The sequence below is a fragment of the Macrobrachium nipponense genome, chromosome 39, assembly GCF_015104395.2.
Source record: "Macrobrachium nipponense isolate FS-2020 chromosome 39, ASM1510439v2, whole genome shotgun sequence".
Lineage (NCBI taxonomy): Eukaryota > Metazoa > Arthropoda > Malacostraca > Decapoda > Palaemonidae > Macrobrachium > Macrobrachium nipponense.
The window spans coordinates 2,805,393-2,822,749 of NC_061099.1; the positions used below are offsets into that span (position 1 = coordinate 2,805,393).

At 34.5% G+C, this 17,357-nt stretch overlaps 2 protein-coding genes across 2 annotated transcripts in view; one reads left to right on the top strand and one right to left on the bottom strand.

Moving 5' to 3' along the window:
• The first annotated feature begins 32 nt into the window (after positions 1-32).
• LOC135210023 (phosphatidylinositol-glycan biosynthesis class X protein-like) lies at positions 33-7,122 on the top strand. The gene is made up of 6 exons (XM_064242795.1): positions 33-238; positions 2,104-2,247; positions 4,623-4,776; positions 5,245-5,375; positions 5,714-5,888; positions 6,808-7,122. Exons 2-6 carry the CDS (start codon positions 2,114-2,116, stop codon positions 6,937-6,939), a joined length of 726 nt encoding a protein of 241 aa, XP_064098865.1. The 5' UTR covers positions 33-238; positions 2,104-2,113; the 3' UTR covers positions 6,940-7,122.
• A 231-nt stretch (positions 7,123-7,353) lies between these two features.
• The window catches only part of LOC135210027 (nuclear pore complex protein Nup98-Nup96-like), a 128,792-nt gene continuing 118,788 nt past the window's right edge, over positions 7,354-17,357 (bottom strand). Inside the window, exons 24-31 of the mRNA XM_064242799.1 lie at positions 16,783-17,020; positions 16,055-16,197; positions 15,381-15,495; positions 14,846-15,001; positions 13,683-13,850; positions 12,792-12,889; positions 10,108-10,348; positions 7,354-9,499 (exon numbers count right to left, since the gene is read on the bottom strand). Coding sequence (XP_064098869.1) covers positions 9,313-9,499; positions 10,108-10,348; positions 12,792-12,889; positions 13,683-13,850; positions 14,846-15,001; positions 15,381-15,495; positions 16,055-16,197; positions 16,783-17,020 — 1,346 coding nt within the window. The 3' untranslated portion in view covers positions 7,354-9,312. The remainder of the gene's footprint in view (positions 9,500-10,107; positions 10,349-12,791; positions 12,890-13,682; positions 13,851-14,845; positions 15,002-15,380; positions 15,496-16,054; positions 16,198-16,782; positions 17,021-17,357) is intronic.

Sequence of the window (17,357 nt, forward strand, 5' to 3'; positions counted from 1 at the left end):
CTAGAGAGGGCGCCGTTGTAAAGGAAGCTTCCCAAACTACTACTGGTAAAATGGTTGGACGGTCCGGATGTCTATACTTGACATTTACCACCCTTCATATTCCCTTGTTATAGACTATCTGCTTATACATTCTTACATGCCCTCTTTGGGCAGGGTGCCAAAGGCCTGCGCTGGCGCAAGGTCGGATTAATATAACCTATTTATAACCATTACCTAGGATATTTTGAAAACCTTTCAAGTAAGTTGCCTATTGATTCGCTTTTAGTTTTTGTTCGAGTGGCCTACCTATAGGTATAGGGTAAAAAACCGCATGGTACAGGGGTGGACCATGTACGATCAATGTGTACAACCCCAAGAAAAGTACATTATAACGCGTCCTGACACCGGAGTAGAGGTCTTTAGCTCCGTTTCTCACCAACAACAAGTCGCGACTGATGCCCATCTCTGATGTCAGGACGCGTTATAATGTACTTTTTTGGGGGTTGTTTACGCTGATCGTACATGGTCCACCCCTGTACCATGCGGTTTTTTACCCTAGTAGGTAGAACTAGTTAGCTACCTAGTACTACTAGGTAGCTAGTACTCGGTAGATCTAGCTAAGCCAGATTCATTAGCTAAAGCCTACTACTTGCTCCCAACTGAGCTAGGTAGGCTAGCCACAGTCTACCTCCTAGTAGTAGGTAGGAGATACCTAGGTACCTAGCTACTACCTAGTAGGTGGGAAGTTCCTTCATTGAGAAACCGTGATTCTTGAATTGGGGAATCACTGAAAATGGGTAGAGTGGAGAGTAGGGCGTCACAAATTAGGTACTTGGAGGGGTTGGTCTTGGTGAGCCAAAACCCTCTGGCTAGGTTGGAACATGGCGTCCAGGCTTAGGTTAGGTATAGGTAAGTCTTGTTATGGCCTGTCCACACTAGGGGCCATGTTTGTATTTTCTCTCACATGTGAAGCAGTGTTACCAGACAATCGCATTGTTCTGGCTCCATACTCTTACTCAGTATAATGGAAAGGGTTATGGGAACAGTGTTTGTACATTGGGCAGTGCTCGCTAGTGTGGACAAGGCCTTAGGCTAGTATATTCTGGTATTTCTACAAAAGCAGTCCACACGGACTGCAAGGAACATAACCACGGAGACAACATCCGCTAGGGATTGGGGGCTGTTCAGTGTATTTCGCCGTGTTTAGTACCGGCCCCTGTGGTGTTAATTACAGCCGTCTGAATAAATATTACTTAAAATTCTTATTCAGTAGGTAAAACTGCATAGAAAAACGGCAACTGCCATAGTCTATGCCTCCGCAGATAAGTACCCTAGATCTACCTATATTCCTTCTGAAATCCCTAGAGTAGCCCTAACCCCCTGCTCTGCATTCGCTCCTGAAAATCATTCATTGTAGACAATGGATATATATATCCTAACCTAACCTTACCTCACTTATAAATGCTGGGTCCTGCCTATTAAACCTGACCCTAAAGGAATCTTGGGTTGTTGCATCTCATTTTTTAACGAAAAATAAAATGTCATAGGACAAATTGTGCAACACCGCACATGCGCTACTATGTTGCTACGTCACAAGTCTTGCCAAATTGTACTGAGAGAAATAGGCTAGCAGGTTGTGCATGTGAGAAGAGGAGTAATCTTTGAATTATTAGGAAACACTACATAATTGATTATTTCCAATAATTTTTGGTGAGGAAAGTCTTAGAAACTGAGAAAACTTATTACAGTATTAACCAGTACTGTTACATATCAACTTAAAACGTGGCAAATGATAGACCTAGCCAAGGCTGTGGTGCCTAATTTAGACATTGTCTAATCCAGTTATATTAGGATAAATGACACAAACTGATCTATGGATATATCAGTCTATATTTTGACATAAGGCTAATTTTTAGCATCAAATGGTGACGTTTGAGTGTAATTCGTTTAGGCATTAGCAAATTAACCAGGTAAAACTGGGAATAGGCATAGTCCAGGATTAAGCTAGCATAAATTAATGGATTTTGGCAGTATATGAAAAAAATTATTTATTTCTTGTATTACATTTTACTTTTATTGTTATACTATAATTTCTCCTGATAGGAATGACTTTTGACATTTCAGGTTATTCACAATGAGATATGCAGATTTATATCTGTTGTCTCTATTAGCATTGCAGTTACGTCTGTGTTTCACTTCAACATGTCCCCTGGTACTGAAGACAAATGCTCAGGTGGAGCGAAGGCTCTTGAATGAAGGTTTTCACAGGTAGATTGACCCCTTAAGTATGTATTCTGTATTATGATTTAGTAGTTTATTACCCAGCCTTTATTAATGGAACCTTTTTAGTGCATGCTTAAAACAGGCACTTAAAAAATAACAAAAACATAAAATGCTGTAAGATAAAAATGAAGGCAAAATTGTTTCAGTCTCTTAGAATGATTTATTCTGATGCTTCCTTGTATTTACAAATACATCCATTTTGTTGTGTTGTTTTCAATATATTGATCACATCTTATCATCTAGAGTATCCATGCTATTAAAATTACCTTAACATAAAAGGAATCGAGATGGGAAGTCCCATTCTCAACCAAATGACATTACTTATCATACCTTCATTGTGCATCCATTTATTGATTTCTGTAAATTCCACTTCAAATGATACAAACCAAAACTCCCTCTCTTATACCTTCATTGTGCATAGTACATATATTGGTCTGCAAATTCCACTTCAAATGATACAAATCAAAACTCCCTCACTAAAAAATTTCCCATTACAGAAATAAATTACGTATATTGGAACAAATCACAATTTGTTGAAGTACAGTGGGGCTCAAATTCTCATGCGACATGATTCTTTTTGTATCGTCCATATCCCAGACTCAACTTGATGTTGCCAAGTAGTTCTATTTTTTTTTTTTTTCATTTGTAATGTCATTCATGTCGAAAAGTTTGTGAATTCCCTGCTAGCCTTATTTTCCTTATGGTTAATAGATATGATCCCTTTTATGCATTAGTATAATTCTTTAATTTGTGTGATTTGAATTGATTTTTATTTATCTTTACGTTGCTCAGTTCAAGTGTGGTGTGATAAGGTTAGCGGTGCCAGCAATGAAAGCACACTTAACATGCTTCTCGGACTGGTCAACCATAACCATGTCTGCAGCATTATGACAGTAGACCTAATAAGTTCAACAATTTCAATATAGGAATATGAATTAAAAAAAGTTTTATTTGAATGTTGAAGCTTTCGGCTGCGTTTAAGCTGCCTGTATGTTGGAAAATGTTTTATAGGCCTACAAAATAATCTCAGCCATCTGAGATGTAATGTTACTCATGAATTTATTGTAGAGATCACCTGTTCTGTGAGGGAATAATAAATTACAACCAGGTTTCTTTGAAAGTTGAAGTTTCAGGCTGTGTTCAAGCTGCCTGTATGTTGCAAAATTATTTATAAGCCTAGCAAAAATAATCTAAGCTTTCTGAATGTAATCTTTACTAATTTGTGTTTTTTATTTGTAGAGATTACCTGTTCTTTGAAGAATAAAAGATGATGATGATGATTTGGTTATATGGAGAAGATGACTATAATCGAAATATCATAAGTATTAATATGAAGGCATGTGGAACACTGGTTTTTCAACTGGTTTACAATATAATTTCTTAAAAAGTCCTGCTCGCTTTTGATGTATAATTTATTCTTTCATAAGGTAACTTGAAGTGCAAGAATGTGTAGATAACCTCATTTGCATTCTGGCCAGAAATTGTTAATATAGAGATGTGAATGTTAAAGCGTAAAGTAAAGAAATCTAACACCTAAGCCTAAGAATAATATCTTGGCTTTGACAAATAAGCGAATATTTGCTAGTATGCTATCAGTTTTGAATGTTAAGAAAGATAACAAATATTCCTTAAACACATAAAGTAAATGTTTTTCAAGATAATTTAATGGTCGCTACTCATTGTAGACCTACTTATATACCAGGTGGTTGTTGCACCGACACTGATACGTCACACATGCTCCCTCACACGTTGATATCGGTGGGCGCATTCTACTTTTGTATATACATATTTACATTTTCTCAGCGTGAGGGTAAAAAACAATCAAATAGGACTATTTCAAATTTTTATGTTTGCTTTGGAAGCATTATTAATGTTACCTTTTTTTTATTTATTTATTTAACATTTGAACTGAGGTTTGATAGCGACTTTGTTTTGGTCAGATGCTTCAGCAATGAGTGAACGAAAGTTTTGAAAATGTTTCGTAAGGGTTTTTCTGAAATTTGTGTTCATGTGACATTTTCTTACAATTTTCAAATATATGACAGATTTCACTCTTATGAAACATATTATGGCCTTAGCGTATGCGATACTCGCGTTTTCGCATTGAAATAGAGGATAAATATAGAGCATGCTAGGTTGCCAGTTAGTGAATTTTGAACGAAATACCTATGGAGTCATGTCGCATGAGATTTGAGCATCACTGTACATTTTATTATTCTTTTATAAACAAAGATTTCAGGATTTATGAAATGTCTGTAATCTTCAGCTGAAGTGTAAAATGAATTTTTATAACTGTTGAAAATAAAATGTCATTAAAAATAGTCCTGTTTTGTTATAACTTAATTGTTTTTATTTTGCAGAGATCTAGAAACTACTGTGTTTTTGTCATCCCCAGAAAATTTACAGAGTTGCATTGCACTTGTAAAGGATATTTATCCTCCAGGATCTTATGTGGATCCCAATCAACTACGATTTCTCAAGCCTTTTGGAGGTCCAGATTTTTATATTCCTCAGGTAATAAGTTCACATGCAGACTCCCTTGATAAGAAATTGTAATTCTCTGGATATGGAGATATTAAGTTTTATGACCTGGAAGCTGATGAGTTACCTAAATCTCTGTGGCCTTTGGGGTAGAGGGAATGTGCATCAGTTTGCTACCTTGTTAGGGGGAAAATATTTTAAATTTTTGTATGTCAAGATAAGATATCACTTTTTATGTAGTTTAATATTTTTCTAGGGTTACATGTTATATTTTCAGTGCATGTTATCAATTTAAATTTTAAAAATTTAATTATTAAAATGGTGATACTGTAGTTTAAGTAGTTTTTCAGGTTGTATACTTCTCATATTATCTTTAAACTGAATTATTTTCAAAGTGGATCAGAATAACTTAACTTATTGTCATTAAAATTTGCCTTAAGCTGTCTAAACATACTTCCTTCAGTTGGACATTGAACTCATTTTGACAAACATTTTTTCCAGATGATAAATGTTGAAACACCTGAACATTTTTCTCCAAGAATCATGGCTTATTACTTTGTTCGCCCACATCCCATGGATGATGGACGATGGCTAATCAACATGACCATTCCAGTTCACTTTCGATATCACAGGTTAATACTTAAATGTTATTTTTCAGATAATACAAGAGCCTTGAATGCCACAACTTTCTTTAATGTCAATTTCTTTAGTGACTTTAATGTAATTTCTTATGCAACTCCTGTGCAGTCTTATGCATACTCAAAATTGTTTCCTATCCTTGATAAATAGAATCAGAAATGGATCATGAAAAGGAATATATTTACTTAACTTTTCTTCACAAGTGATGCATATCGTATAATATACTAAAGTGGTACAAAACTGTACAGTATATTATATAGTGAGCACTTCTTTGTCTCCATACTTTGAAAACAAGGAATTGATGTATATATTAATTATTTTTACTTTGCAGAGCAAGAAGTGGGACATCTCATCCTCTAGAAGTAGGTGTAAGATTGCCACATCCACTAATAATGTTGCAGTGTGAAGATGTTGGAGGAGATGCATGTAGAGCACTAGCCCAATTAGAGCCATGTCCACCTAGTGGGAGAGATCAATGTGAATGGCTCCCTGTGCATACATTTAGTGTAAGTTTTAAGTTTTAGGTCCTTTACTGCTTTGTAAATTTTCATACATACCCATTGTGGAAAAATTACCAATATTTATGGTCAATAATCATTAGAAATATAAATCCTCAGAAAGGGAAATAGATGGTAATCAATAGAGCATGTACCTGTATGTAGTTGAGGAAAGTGCCTGTTTTGGAATTTAGTTCAGTAATTGCCTAATTCAGTTCATTTTTGCACATTTTGTGGATAGTTGTGTAACTTAGTCATTAATGATTTACACTATTCATTTACCCTTCAGCTTAGTTTATTGATATACTCGTATGTCCAAATAAGTTTTATACTATGTACTTCTACTCATATCATTATCTTTCTTATTGGGGTTAAAGCATTGCTGGGCGACTGTTTTTGGGAAGTATTGGTAACAATATGTGTATTAAGTATTATTGATAGCTTTATTGGTTTAGTGCTGGAGCTTCAAATGCTGAGACAAGACCCTCATATGCTATGTAGTACAAGTAGGGGTCAAGTTTTATGATAGCAAATAGCTTTAAAAACATGCTAACAGCTGATGAAGGGGGTATCTTGACAGCTGATGAAGGGGGTGTCTTGAGTCTTCGAATACGCAAGTGTCCGTTTCATTTAGGTCATCTGTTACTTATGTTGATTTCCAAATCCCTCAGGTTAAGCTACTGATGTTGGTAAAATGATGATTGGTGTTGTTCTAACCCTCAACATAGGAGGTTACCTTTCATCTACCCATGACATCAATTGCTTTTACACATGAGTATGTTAGTCATTTGCAAATTGATGAGCTTTTATGTTGAAACCAGATTTTTTTCACATCCACTAATTTACGAGAAAGTCCCTTCTTATAGGTTCCTTATGGTTAATGTAAATTATTACAGTATGAATTTTACCTTTTTTCTTTTTTTAACAGACATCTGAAGCTGTTATGGGCATCATACCAGTGGGAAACACTGATCTTCTTGACACAGTTCTTGTTACAACAACTTGTGTCACTGCAGGTGCAACTCTGCTGATTTTAGCCTCACTCAAGAAGAAAACCTGAAAGTTTTGTAGTCTGGCCAGTAAGTGTCAATTTTTAAGCCCATATAGGTGCCATGAGAAAAAAAAATTTGTATAGTTTATCTGTGTTACATTTACTGAGCTGTTGAAGAAATAGGCTTCCAGTTAGTCACATAGCAGTTACCATCTAGTTGTTACCAAAGATTAATATTTAAAGATACTTTAATTCATTGTTTTATATCCTATAATATTATTTAGGTGGTTCATCCATTTTATAAAATTCAAGTTCACAAAACAGTATTTGAATTACACTTGAACTCAGATTTAGTTTACAGGTAAACTGGAGACAGAAGAGAAGTAATCTGGTTGTTTAGAATTCTTAATCATCAGCACTGGTTCAGTCTGAGAGAGTACAAATAACCAACTATCACTCTATTTGCATAATAAAACTGTTGAATGACTTTCTTGCAAAAAAATTTATTTCATACAGTAATGTTATAAACTAAAATACAGATGAAATAGCTTAAACCACTAGCCTTTTAAATATAAAACATTTAGGCCGTTTAAAAATAAACCGACATGGGGCAACAAACTAACTAAAAGTTTCACTGATATTGATGAAAGAAAAAAACTTCAGGTGTGCTGTTAATATAACAAAGTTTCACTGATATTGATGAAAGAAAAAAAACTTTAGGTGTGCTGTTAATATAACTAAAAGTTTCACTGATATTGATGAAAGAAAAAAACTTCAGGTGTGCTATTAATATACATTAAACAATCAATACCAATTCAACAAGTTTTCATCGCCCTTGCTACTTCGATCAAAAGCAGCATTGTTGCACTATTCTTGTCAAATCAAATGATTAGCAACTTTTCAATAAAATGTCAACAAAATTCCTAGATGCAGGGTAAAATGATGCAATGCACTCGATAATGAGAATACCAGCTATTTTTCACCATTCAGATAAGAATGATATAATCAGTATCCAAAACAGAATTTATCTACACTTTCCTAAGGGGAGGGAACATCATAATTCTACAAAGTCATAAGTTTTGTAACAAAGTTTATTTGAGTTTAAAACCGATTTACCATCCACCATAATAAATGCTTTCAAGAATAGTAGTAGTAATGCAAGCACTTGCCAGCCACAATTCAACAGGGATAAATAATCAGAAAAACCTAAATAATAACATTTTTTCCATATGACTTCAACTCCACAAGTAAATGGACCTAAGGTATTCGTAATAAGTAAGACTTATGTGAAAATAAAATTCACCAGCAAAGCTCTCGTATTTAATAAACCATTCTGCATCCTACTATCAAACAAAACCATTTTGTATAAACACCTCTTCAAACAAACATCTCATCAAACAATAACTTTCGGACAACTGCTTTACCATACATTTCACTGCTCCATGTTAAAGTCGTAACAAGGTACCTAACAGGAATACCAGAAAATTTTTACAGACCATTCAAACAGACATTGCTACTAGAATAAAAACAAAAAATTTCAACACTTAAAATTTTAAGTTATTTCAATACAAAATGTTAAGGGAAAGTATCTACTAGCATGACCTCACGATACATAAAATACAGCTATCATCTTACATTAAGTGCAAAAGATTTATTCTTGGAAGTTTAAAAATACATACAAATCACTTTACCTATTTACAAAAACCCTCTTTAAACAAGGGCTGACAGACAAACTAAACCATCTTGATACCAAATTAGTTCTTTTTCCAGGTAAACAACATTGCTGTCAATTCTTGCTGGTGAAAAAAATGCACTAATATGGTTAAATGTAATGGAATAAAATGAAAAACCCTGGCAGAAGCATCTACAGTATTATGATTATAATATATAAACTGAACCATCCACTAAAACTATATGTAATGTCTAAACATGTTTCCCTTGTTATGAACAACTTGTCATCTCTTAGTATCAAAATGTACAAAACAAATGACTACCAAGTACATTTATATACACAGCTTTCTCTAATTGTACTTGAACCACCTAGTATATACATTACGCAATATTTACAAAATTGATTTGAACCCACTATGGTGACCAAGACACAAAATCCACTCAAAACAGCTTCCATTACAATTATAAATAAAACCCTTTTTCTTCATGATACTGACCTCAAATTCAACAAAAATATAAATATTTTTCTAAGCTACATAAACATAGTGCTGTAGACATGAAACATTAATTAATAGAACTAATTTAACACTGTTTGGCATTTCCTAATCTAATCTATGACTGATATTTATATTCAGGAACAAAGTGGCACAAAGCATTTATTGTTAAATTGTCAGAGAGAGCATAAAAAAATAAGATGAAACTTAAACTAATACTGTACAATGTATTTACTTACACAACCATAAGACTAAAAAATGTTTATTTTAGATTTCTTCAGTCGTATGTTGAAAGATGTGCAAGATAATGTTCTGTTACTAAATTAAGCTCTGCCAAAGCATAATCGTGTGTTAGGGGCAAGCCTGACAACTGCTGAGATAGAACCTGTGTTGCATCGGCTCCATCACCTACTACAGCCCGTAATACTCCCACAACAACACGGCTCATTTCAGATACGCAAAGTCTGTAAAAGAAAAAGAATATTCTTAATAGAAAGGTTGTAAAATCTGAATTAATATTTTATCAAACATTTTCTTGTTAACACACACACACAAAATATTTGAAAATTTGAAAAAGGTAAGTGTCCAATTAACATGCACAAAGGCTAGACCCAAGGCTCTGACATACAGTATTGACTTGGTAACACTTGTTTTCATAAAAACAAAAACAAACTGATTAATAACCTTGGAATGACAAGGTGATAATATGTGTACTTGATACTGAAACAACTTATTATGAATCCCAGTCAAAGTTCTGAAAAACAGCAACCTGCGAGCGTGATCTTGAGCTAACAACCTTGATTCATTTAAATGTAATCTGACATGCTGCTGAAACAGCAAACTTAATCTAAACATAACACTATTGGAGATAAAATTCAGGAAAAAGAAGTTTTTATAACAATTTCATCACATAAACCTAACTAAATTACTTTTATAGGGGTTGGCATGTTATGTATATGGATGTATGGCTTTAATTACAATGGCCTTTATAAATAATAAAAATGTGAGGGGGGGGGGGGGGAATTGAAATCCACACTTCTTAAAACACAAAAAAAAAATGCTATTAACTCACCTATGGGTAGCAGTTGAACATTTCAAATTATTCAACCTTGAACAGAGGGCAAGCAGTCTTGGACGAAGTTGTTCTAACTGGGCTGGAGTTGGGTCTGCAGATCTTTTCATATCGTCAACAACTGAGCAAACATCCAAGTAGTCTGTATAGACCCCACCACCAATAAACCAATCCACAACCTTATTTCGAACACCGTCATCACAAAACTGATCAAGGTAGCCTTGTAAGTAATCGTGATCCTCTGCAAAATACAGCAAACAAAATTAAGGATATATTGATTTATAGGTTTTAGGTATTAATGCCAAGCACTGGTGCAACTAAGACCATTCAGTGCTGAAATGGAAATTGACAGTGAAGAGGTTTGAAAGGTATAACAGGAGGAAAGCCTTGCAGTTGCACAATGAATCAATTGTCAGGAGAGGGTGGAAGAAAGATATGAAAGGTACAGTAAGAGGAATGAAAGTAGTTACAGCTAGGGGCCGAAGGGACACTGCAAAGAACCTTAGGTAATGCCTACATTGCACTGCATGAGGTACATTGACGGCACTAGCTACAGGTAAATTAAGGATATAGAAAAATAAATCTGATTCTTTGAACACAAAATCGATTCCTGTGCTTAAGATACAAGCTGTCTCAGAACCATTATGCCTAAAAAGGCCATTATATAAGTTATACAACTTAATTACTAAAACAATGTGAAAATTATTCCAAAAAGAAACCTGCTATGTGCAGTTGTAAAACACTAAATTTTTTTTTTTCTACACTGACAGCAACTCCAAATAGAAGACATTTTTTTTTTTATATATATAAAACTGTACCATAACACAGAAACCATACAGTTATTGTTGTAAAGCAGGTAAACCATACCAAAGAGCTAAAACCCCCAACTTGCAATGGGTTGGATGACACAAATAATAAACATAACCACATGCTATTGTTATAGAAAGGCAAGAACTAAATATGTAATCCTCTTCTCTTGATACTGGAACAAATGAGAGTTCTGCTACCATTTACCAGACACTATATTACGAGGACAGACCTTTTACAATAAACAATCCATTTAACCATAGCATAACTTGAACTATATGGAATGCATCAAAATTCATGAAGTGAAGCATTAAAGAAAAAAAAAGAAGTTTCCACCAGGTATGCTTAAGTATAAAAACTAGTTGTATTGTAAAAACATGAGTTTGTTCTTACAAAATAATTAATTATAAAATAGCTGGAATCACAACTTTAAAAGGGAGGACCAAGAAAGGAAGCTGTAGCAGCCAAGGTTAACTCCCACAAATAACAGGAGTTAGCAAAGAAAATTCCAATAGGAACACTTCCATGAGTAATAAGTTTGTGATGGAAGAATTTCCTGATGGTATGCATTTCCAAAAGTGATGGGTCTGTAGTAGAAGATGAACCTAAAGGCATCAAGTCAAACACTCCAAGAAATACATGGCTCTATTGAGTCAGGCAACTGAGGAATGACACATGAAGATAAGGAAGATGACTGATTCAAAACCCTTCCCACTGAAAGTACATAGCCTACATTGATGATGGGTCCCAATGCACACAAATAGGATCATTTGAGACCAAAGTAAAATTAGTTCAGTGGTGACTTTATACTAATATGATCTATATGACCTAGAGCCTCATGGTTTTCTTGAGCTGCACAATCAGGGTAGAATTAGCAAAATGATGAAAAAGAGAGTTGTCCCTGTTGGAAGATTGAGCTTTAGATGCAGACTCTGAGGCCATGAGAGACCAACCACGGACCAGCAACTGGAGAGGAAAACTTCCCTTGAAAAGGCGTGGCACTCAATAACATGCTTAGAGGTCAAAGTGATAAAAAACATAGTCGTCAATACGCAGCAACCCCATGCCAGCAAAACTTTGAGGTCGGCAAATTAACGGGAAGAAAAAAAAATCAGTGGAAAGAGGAAGATATGCATATGCACGTGGTGAAAGAAAAATGAAAAAAAAAAAAAATTTCCATACCCTCCATGAGAAGTTGAAAATGTCTATTTACAACCCTTGTGGGGTCTCTTTTTTTAAAAGACAATTGTAAATTTTACCAACTTATATAATGTTTTTTCTAATCAATAATTTTATTTTGTAAAATTATGATTATAGCTCACACAATATCAAAACAGATAAGAAATAAAATCAGTAATAAATTCTAAGCATATGTTGAAAAATATTTACATTAATCTACAGTGAATGAAGATTCAGTAACTTTTTTTTTATTTGTACATGTTTTTTCTAATATTTCTTTGGACAATTACATTTACAACTGGTATACTATCATAAAGACAAGAACAGAAACCAACAGCAGCCCCTCGGTAAAAAGACGTCATGTGAGACAAAAACCCAGTACATTGTCAGAAGCAGAACGGATGTCCTGAGATGCCAGACTCATGATATTAGCCAGTGCAAAAGTTGCCATTAGTATATTTATGAGCTATAGAAGATTTGGCACCTCTTTCCCGTCCGATTCTTTCAAAATCAATGGCGCATATTGTTTATCTACAGGATCAATCTATCCACTAACCCAAACATGTTATTACTACTCCCGAGGAGCAATCCATCCATTAAGGGTTAAATATAAGTGGATGTGAATAAATACAATGGTTTGTGTTCACATCTCAAGTTATTGCTTAAGTTGAAATATAGCCTTATATGTCTTTACTCACCATTGACAATAGAATTTGGTGCAATAGTGTCAACAATAAGCATATGAGCTCTATTGTAGTCACCAGCCTTCAAAAGATACCACGCTTCTTCATCAACCCTGAAATATAGTATGTAAAAGATCAAAACAAAATACAAATTAAATTTTCACCTTATTCTAATATTCAACTTCATCAGTCATCTGCACATCATCACAGAAAATATATATTTTAAAAAATACATAAAACAAGATCTGGCTAAAGCCTGAATAAAAGTTATTTGGTATATTTTTCACCCTATCAAATTAAATTTGTAAACAGAACCACTCATACATCCAAATGTATTCATTGGTGATATAGGTATATCTACTCTGAGTGACTTAATCTTGTCTCCACTCACTTAGTAATAGTATCAGGTATTGCCAATAACAATAAAACTTCTCAGACTTTTAAAGACACTAACTACATTACTATAAATGACAGATGCTAATGATCTGTTAGTTTTTATTTTGGAAAGACATTATAAAATTATGCTTCCCTGTAATTCTGGGGTGCCTAGAAATTCCACCTGATCTGGCAATGATACTGATTTCTGCATGAGGTATGCAAAAATTACTTATCTTGAATCAGCACAGACACTTGCAAAGACAACCGGCGTTGGACAAGCAACCAGCATTTAAGGAAATTTAAGAATTCAAGGGTTGATACTGCAAGCAGAGTAAGCTTAATTTAGCGCCCTTTGAGATTTTCGTTTTAACAGCTATCATACAACAGAGAATGTCATGTACACAAACTGAGGGCAATGGTAAGAAGTATTTTAAGTACTGTTGTATTTAAAAAAAGTTAACCAACTGGAAATTTTAACTTCTTACATTAAACAATGTTAACAGATAATTAAATTAAGTAAAAACTTACATGTTCAAAACCCTGGCTTTGATGGCTTTTGCTTCATAAATCCACTTCTGTGGAATATGCAACTCCTCTACAATAAAGTTTTCTTTCATGTTATATTTAAGATCTGCCTCCATATCCTTCCCGACAACTATGTGGCGCTGCAAGAGTGTCTGTACCTCTTTAGTTCGTCTGAAAGAAAAAAATAAAATTTCACACACACAGCAAAGTAAAACTGTAGATCACAATCATGTTTTGCTCTTCTAAAAAAGGCATTATTTAGATGTAGGTGGGACTTTTGTTTGTTCAATACATCCCATTAATCTTGAGCTGCCTTTGTGCAAGTTGAACTAATCCCTGTTTTCTGAAAATACACTCAGATCCCACCTGCCCATACCCTAACACTCTCCACCTACCCTCACGACTCCAAAGCTTTCATACCTCAACACTGCTCTCCCAGATTGCTTTTGTGTGTAGCAACATCCTTTGCCTTAACCTAAGTTGTCCTCTTTTGAATCTTCCTTGTCACTGTCATATCTTTATAATATGTAGTTTGTACATTTGTGTATGTGTGGAGAGATTTGATGTTAAGTCTTCCTTTACAGGATTTCAATAAGTAACTAGTCATGGGAGTTTTAATCGAAGTTTTCTATATTGTGGGGATACTTCAATTTATGCTATTTTTTTTATTTTAAAGAAATAAAATGCTGGTACAACTGGGATTTGTTCAACACAGTATAAAGGAACTTATGATTAATGGCACTGAATGACAAATTTTTCTTGAGTCTCAATATCAATGCTCTACCACTGATGAATACCAAAATATATTTAATGTCAATAACCAGAGAAGAATAAGAATAACTGGAGTGAGGAAAAAAATCCACAATGGCTGGCTATATGTACATAAAGGAAAGTTTATGGTGCATGCAAAAATTGTTTAAAGGCTATACATTTGGTTTTAAAAATAGGTTTTTGTTACAATAACAGCAGGCTACTTATTACAGGATAAATAACAAATGACTTGGAAAATAGCTGAGCAAGGGGATTATTACTTGTCATAAAAGTAGATTTCTGTTTAAAAAGGGCAGCTCCATGTCATACAACTTATCCAATCACATTCTTTTATGACATTACTTTACATGTGAATGATTATTGTTAATGAAAAACAGTAACAAAGAACAACAAACCTTTCCTCATCAACAATGTTCAATAAGACAAATGCTGCCCAGTGCCACTGACCAGTGGCTTCCAATAAAGCGGCCATACTCAGGTGTAATCCAGCACTCAAGTGTTCGGACAGGTGGTGGTATCCTAACGACTCCAATACACGCCACAAAAGCCAGCTGAAAATGATCATACATTTTCATGCACTAAAAAGCAACAACAGAAAATTGTAAGTAACAAAGGTCTGATAACAATAAAGATGCTTGAGGAAGGTAATCTATTACAGGTAATTTTTACTTTACCAGTTTAGTTACTTTAGTAAATTAAAATGCTGTAAAAAGAAAAATTAATCATGAAATAATAAAAAAAATTCCTTATTTTTGTTCCTCTATTCCTCATATGAGAACAACAATCCCCATAATATGCAAATATTACACTCTACAAACCCAATGCCAATGCTCAGGAATTCCTAGGCTACAAAACCAAAACAAATAAAGCAGATGAATGTACTGAATTTGCTATCCTTAAGAAAAAACAAATGCATGCTAACAATATTACCTAACAGTAACGTCTACAGGATCAGACGTAACAGTTCCAGGGTTCAGTAGTGTCTCCAATCTATGCATAGGATCTGTGAAGAGTTTCAGGAGATGGTAGCAGACATCAAATTTCACTGGAAGAAAAGGTAAAATGTTTTGATGAAGTGCCATCAGTAGCAAATCCATGATACAGTCTTTCAAAAACCATCCAACAATTAATAACAGCAAGTACCTTCCTTGCCATAAAGCATCTACATCAATGTTTTCATGAAAGTTTCTTGAAGGTTATTTTGGCATTCACTAACATTACCATGCAACAAGTTTTACGTCATTTTACCATGATCTGTTACACACACAGACAGCGGCAGTAATGACATCAGTACTATCCACAACTGAATACAGTAAGGGTTAAAACTAAAAAGCAGCACAGAAAGAGACACCCTGGGACCTGCTAGATGCAGATGACCTTGGGCTGACAAAAGGAAGGTAGAGAAGACTGAAAACTGACATAGTAAAGCAGATTGTGGTCACTGAAATTGAAGTAAAGTACAGTCAAGGAAGTTGTCCTGTGGAAACTGGAAAAAGTTTGGGGGTCATCCCAGCACTGCATACCAAACATAAGAAGAATATGAAAACTGCAGTATCATAGCTACAAAGAAGATACACAGAGGGATGGACATTTCATTAACAAACCTGTATCTCCATCATGACCATGGTGTGTGAGGTAAGAAGGAAGTGGTGCCTCACAATAGCTTGGCACATCCCCCTTGAGTCCTGCTGCTTGATCATATTCTTGCAGTACTTCTGCTATTGTTGATGTAGCTGGGCACATGTACCTGCAGACACAAAAGGAAAGGAGAGAATGACTAATTTAGAATAGATCTTATAGTTAGGTACCGACATACAATTATAAAAATTTTAAACAGGAAGACATTTTTTTTTTTTACATATTTTCAAGATGTTACAAATTCCAGTGAACACAATTTTAGAAATTTTAAACCTTCCAATAAATAAATAAAAAACTTATGCTAAATCCTGTATTAAATCTAAGGAATATTCAATAAAACAAGCAAAAAAATTAATTCCTCATAGCCTCAATTTGAAGTAAAATTAATCTAAACATTGTAAAGAAAGGTCTACCTGCACATGCCTAAAACCAACTCTGCAAGGTCCATAATGCCAAGCTTATTCCTTCTTTTAGTGGTGTTGGCAAAATTCAAATTGTGTGCATTACCATAAATATTGGATTTAAAATGGAAGATGAACCAAAGAGAATATACTCATGAAGCACATGGAGTGAAATTGAATAAAGACATTGCTTTTCATACAAATGTATATTTATACCTGACATGACCAGAATCAGGGAAAAATTAAAGTAATCTGGTACATAAGATCACTATCAATGTTTGACATTTACATACCATAAATGCAGAGCAAAAGCTCTCTTCCAATCCAACCCTTGACAAGTATTAATAGTAGTGTTAGAAGCCTGGTGGGTTGGTGCTCCAGCTAAAATGCAGTACAGTACCAATCGTTCTGGAGACATCATAGCATAAGTTCCTCCTTCCACCCAATTGCTTAGCTGCTGGGCAAGTATCTGACGAGGGCTGTCCTCACCCATACATGACTGTGCCAGTAAAAGTGCCAAGTGGTGGTCACCTAATAAACAAAAAATTAAAAGAAACATTACTACACAGGTAAATTACTGCATTTGAAATTATAACCAGATCAATGACATAATGGATATGCCATATAATTCTTGTACCAAAGTTATGCTTCTTTGTGTTTCTTGATAAGTAGTAATAACACTTATCTTTCCTATTATGACACCTACTAAATCTAGGAGAGAAAAGGTCTGAGCTCATACCATATTAATATTAGATGATTTGGAAGGGCAAGGATACCAGAGATTCCTTTTGTGTCTAAGCTTTAAAAACTAATCAATAGCTGACCTAGTAAGAATGTGCAGTTTCTCATCTTGAATTTCCATTCTTAA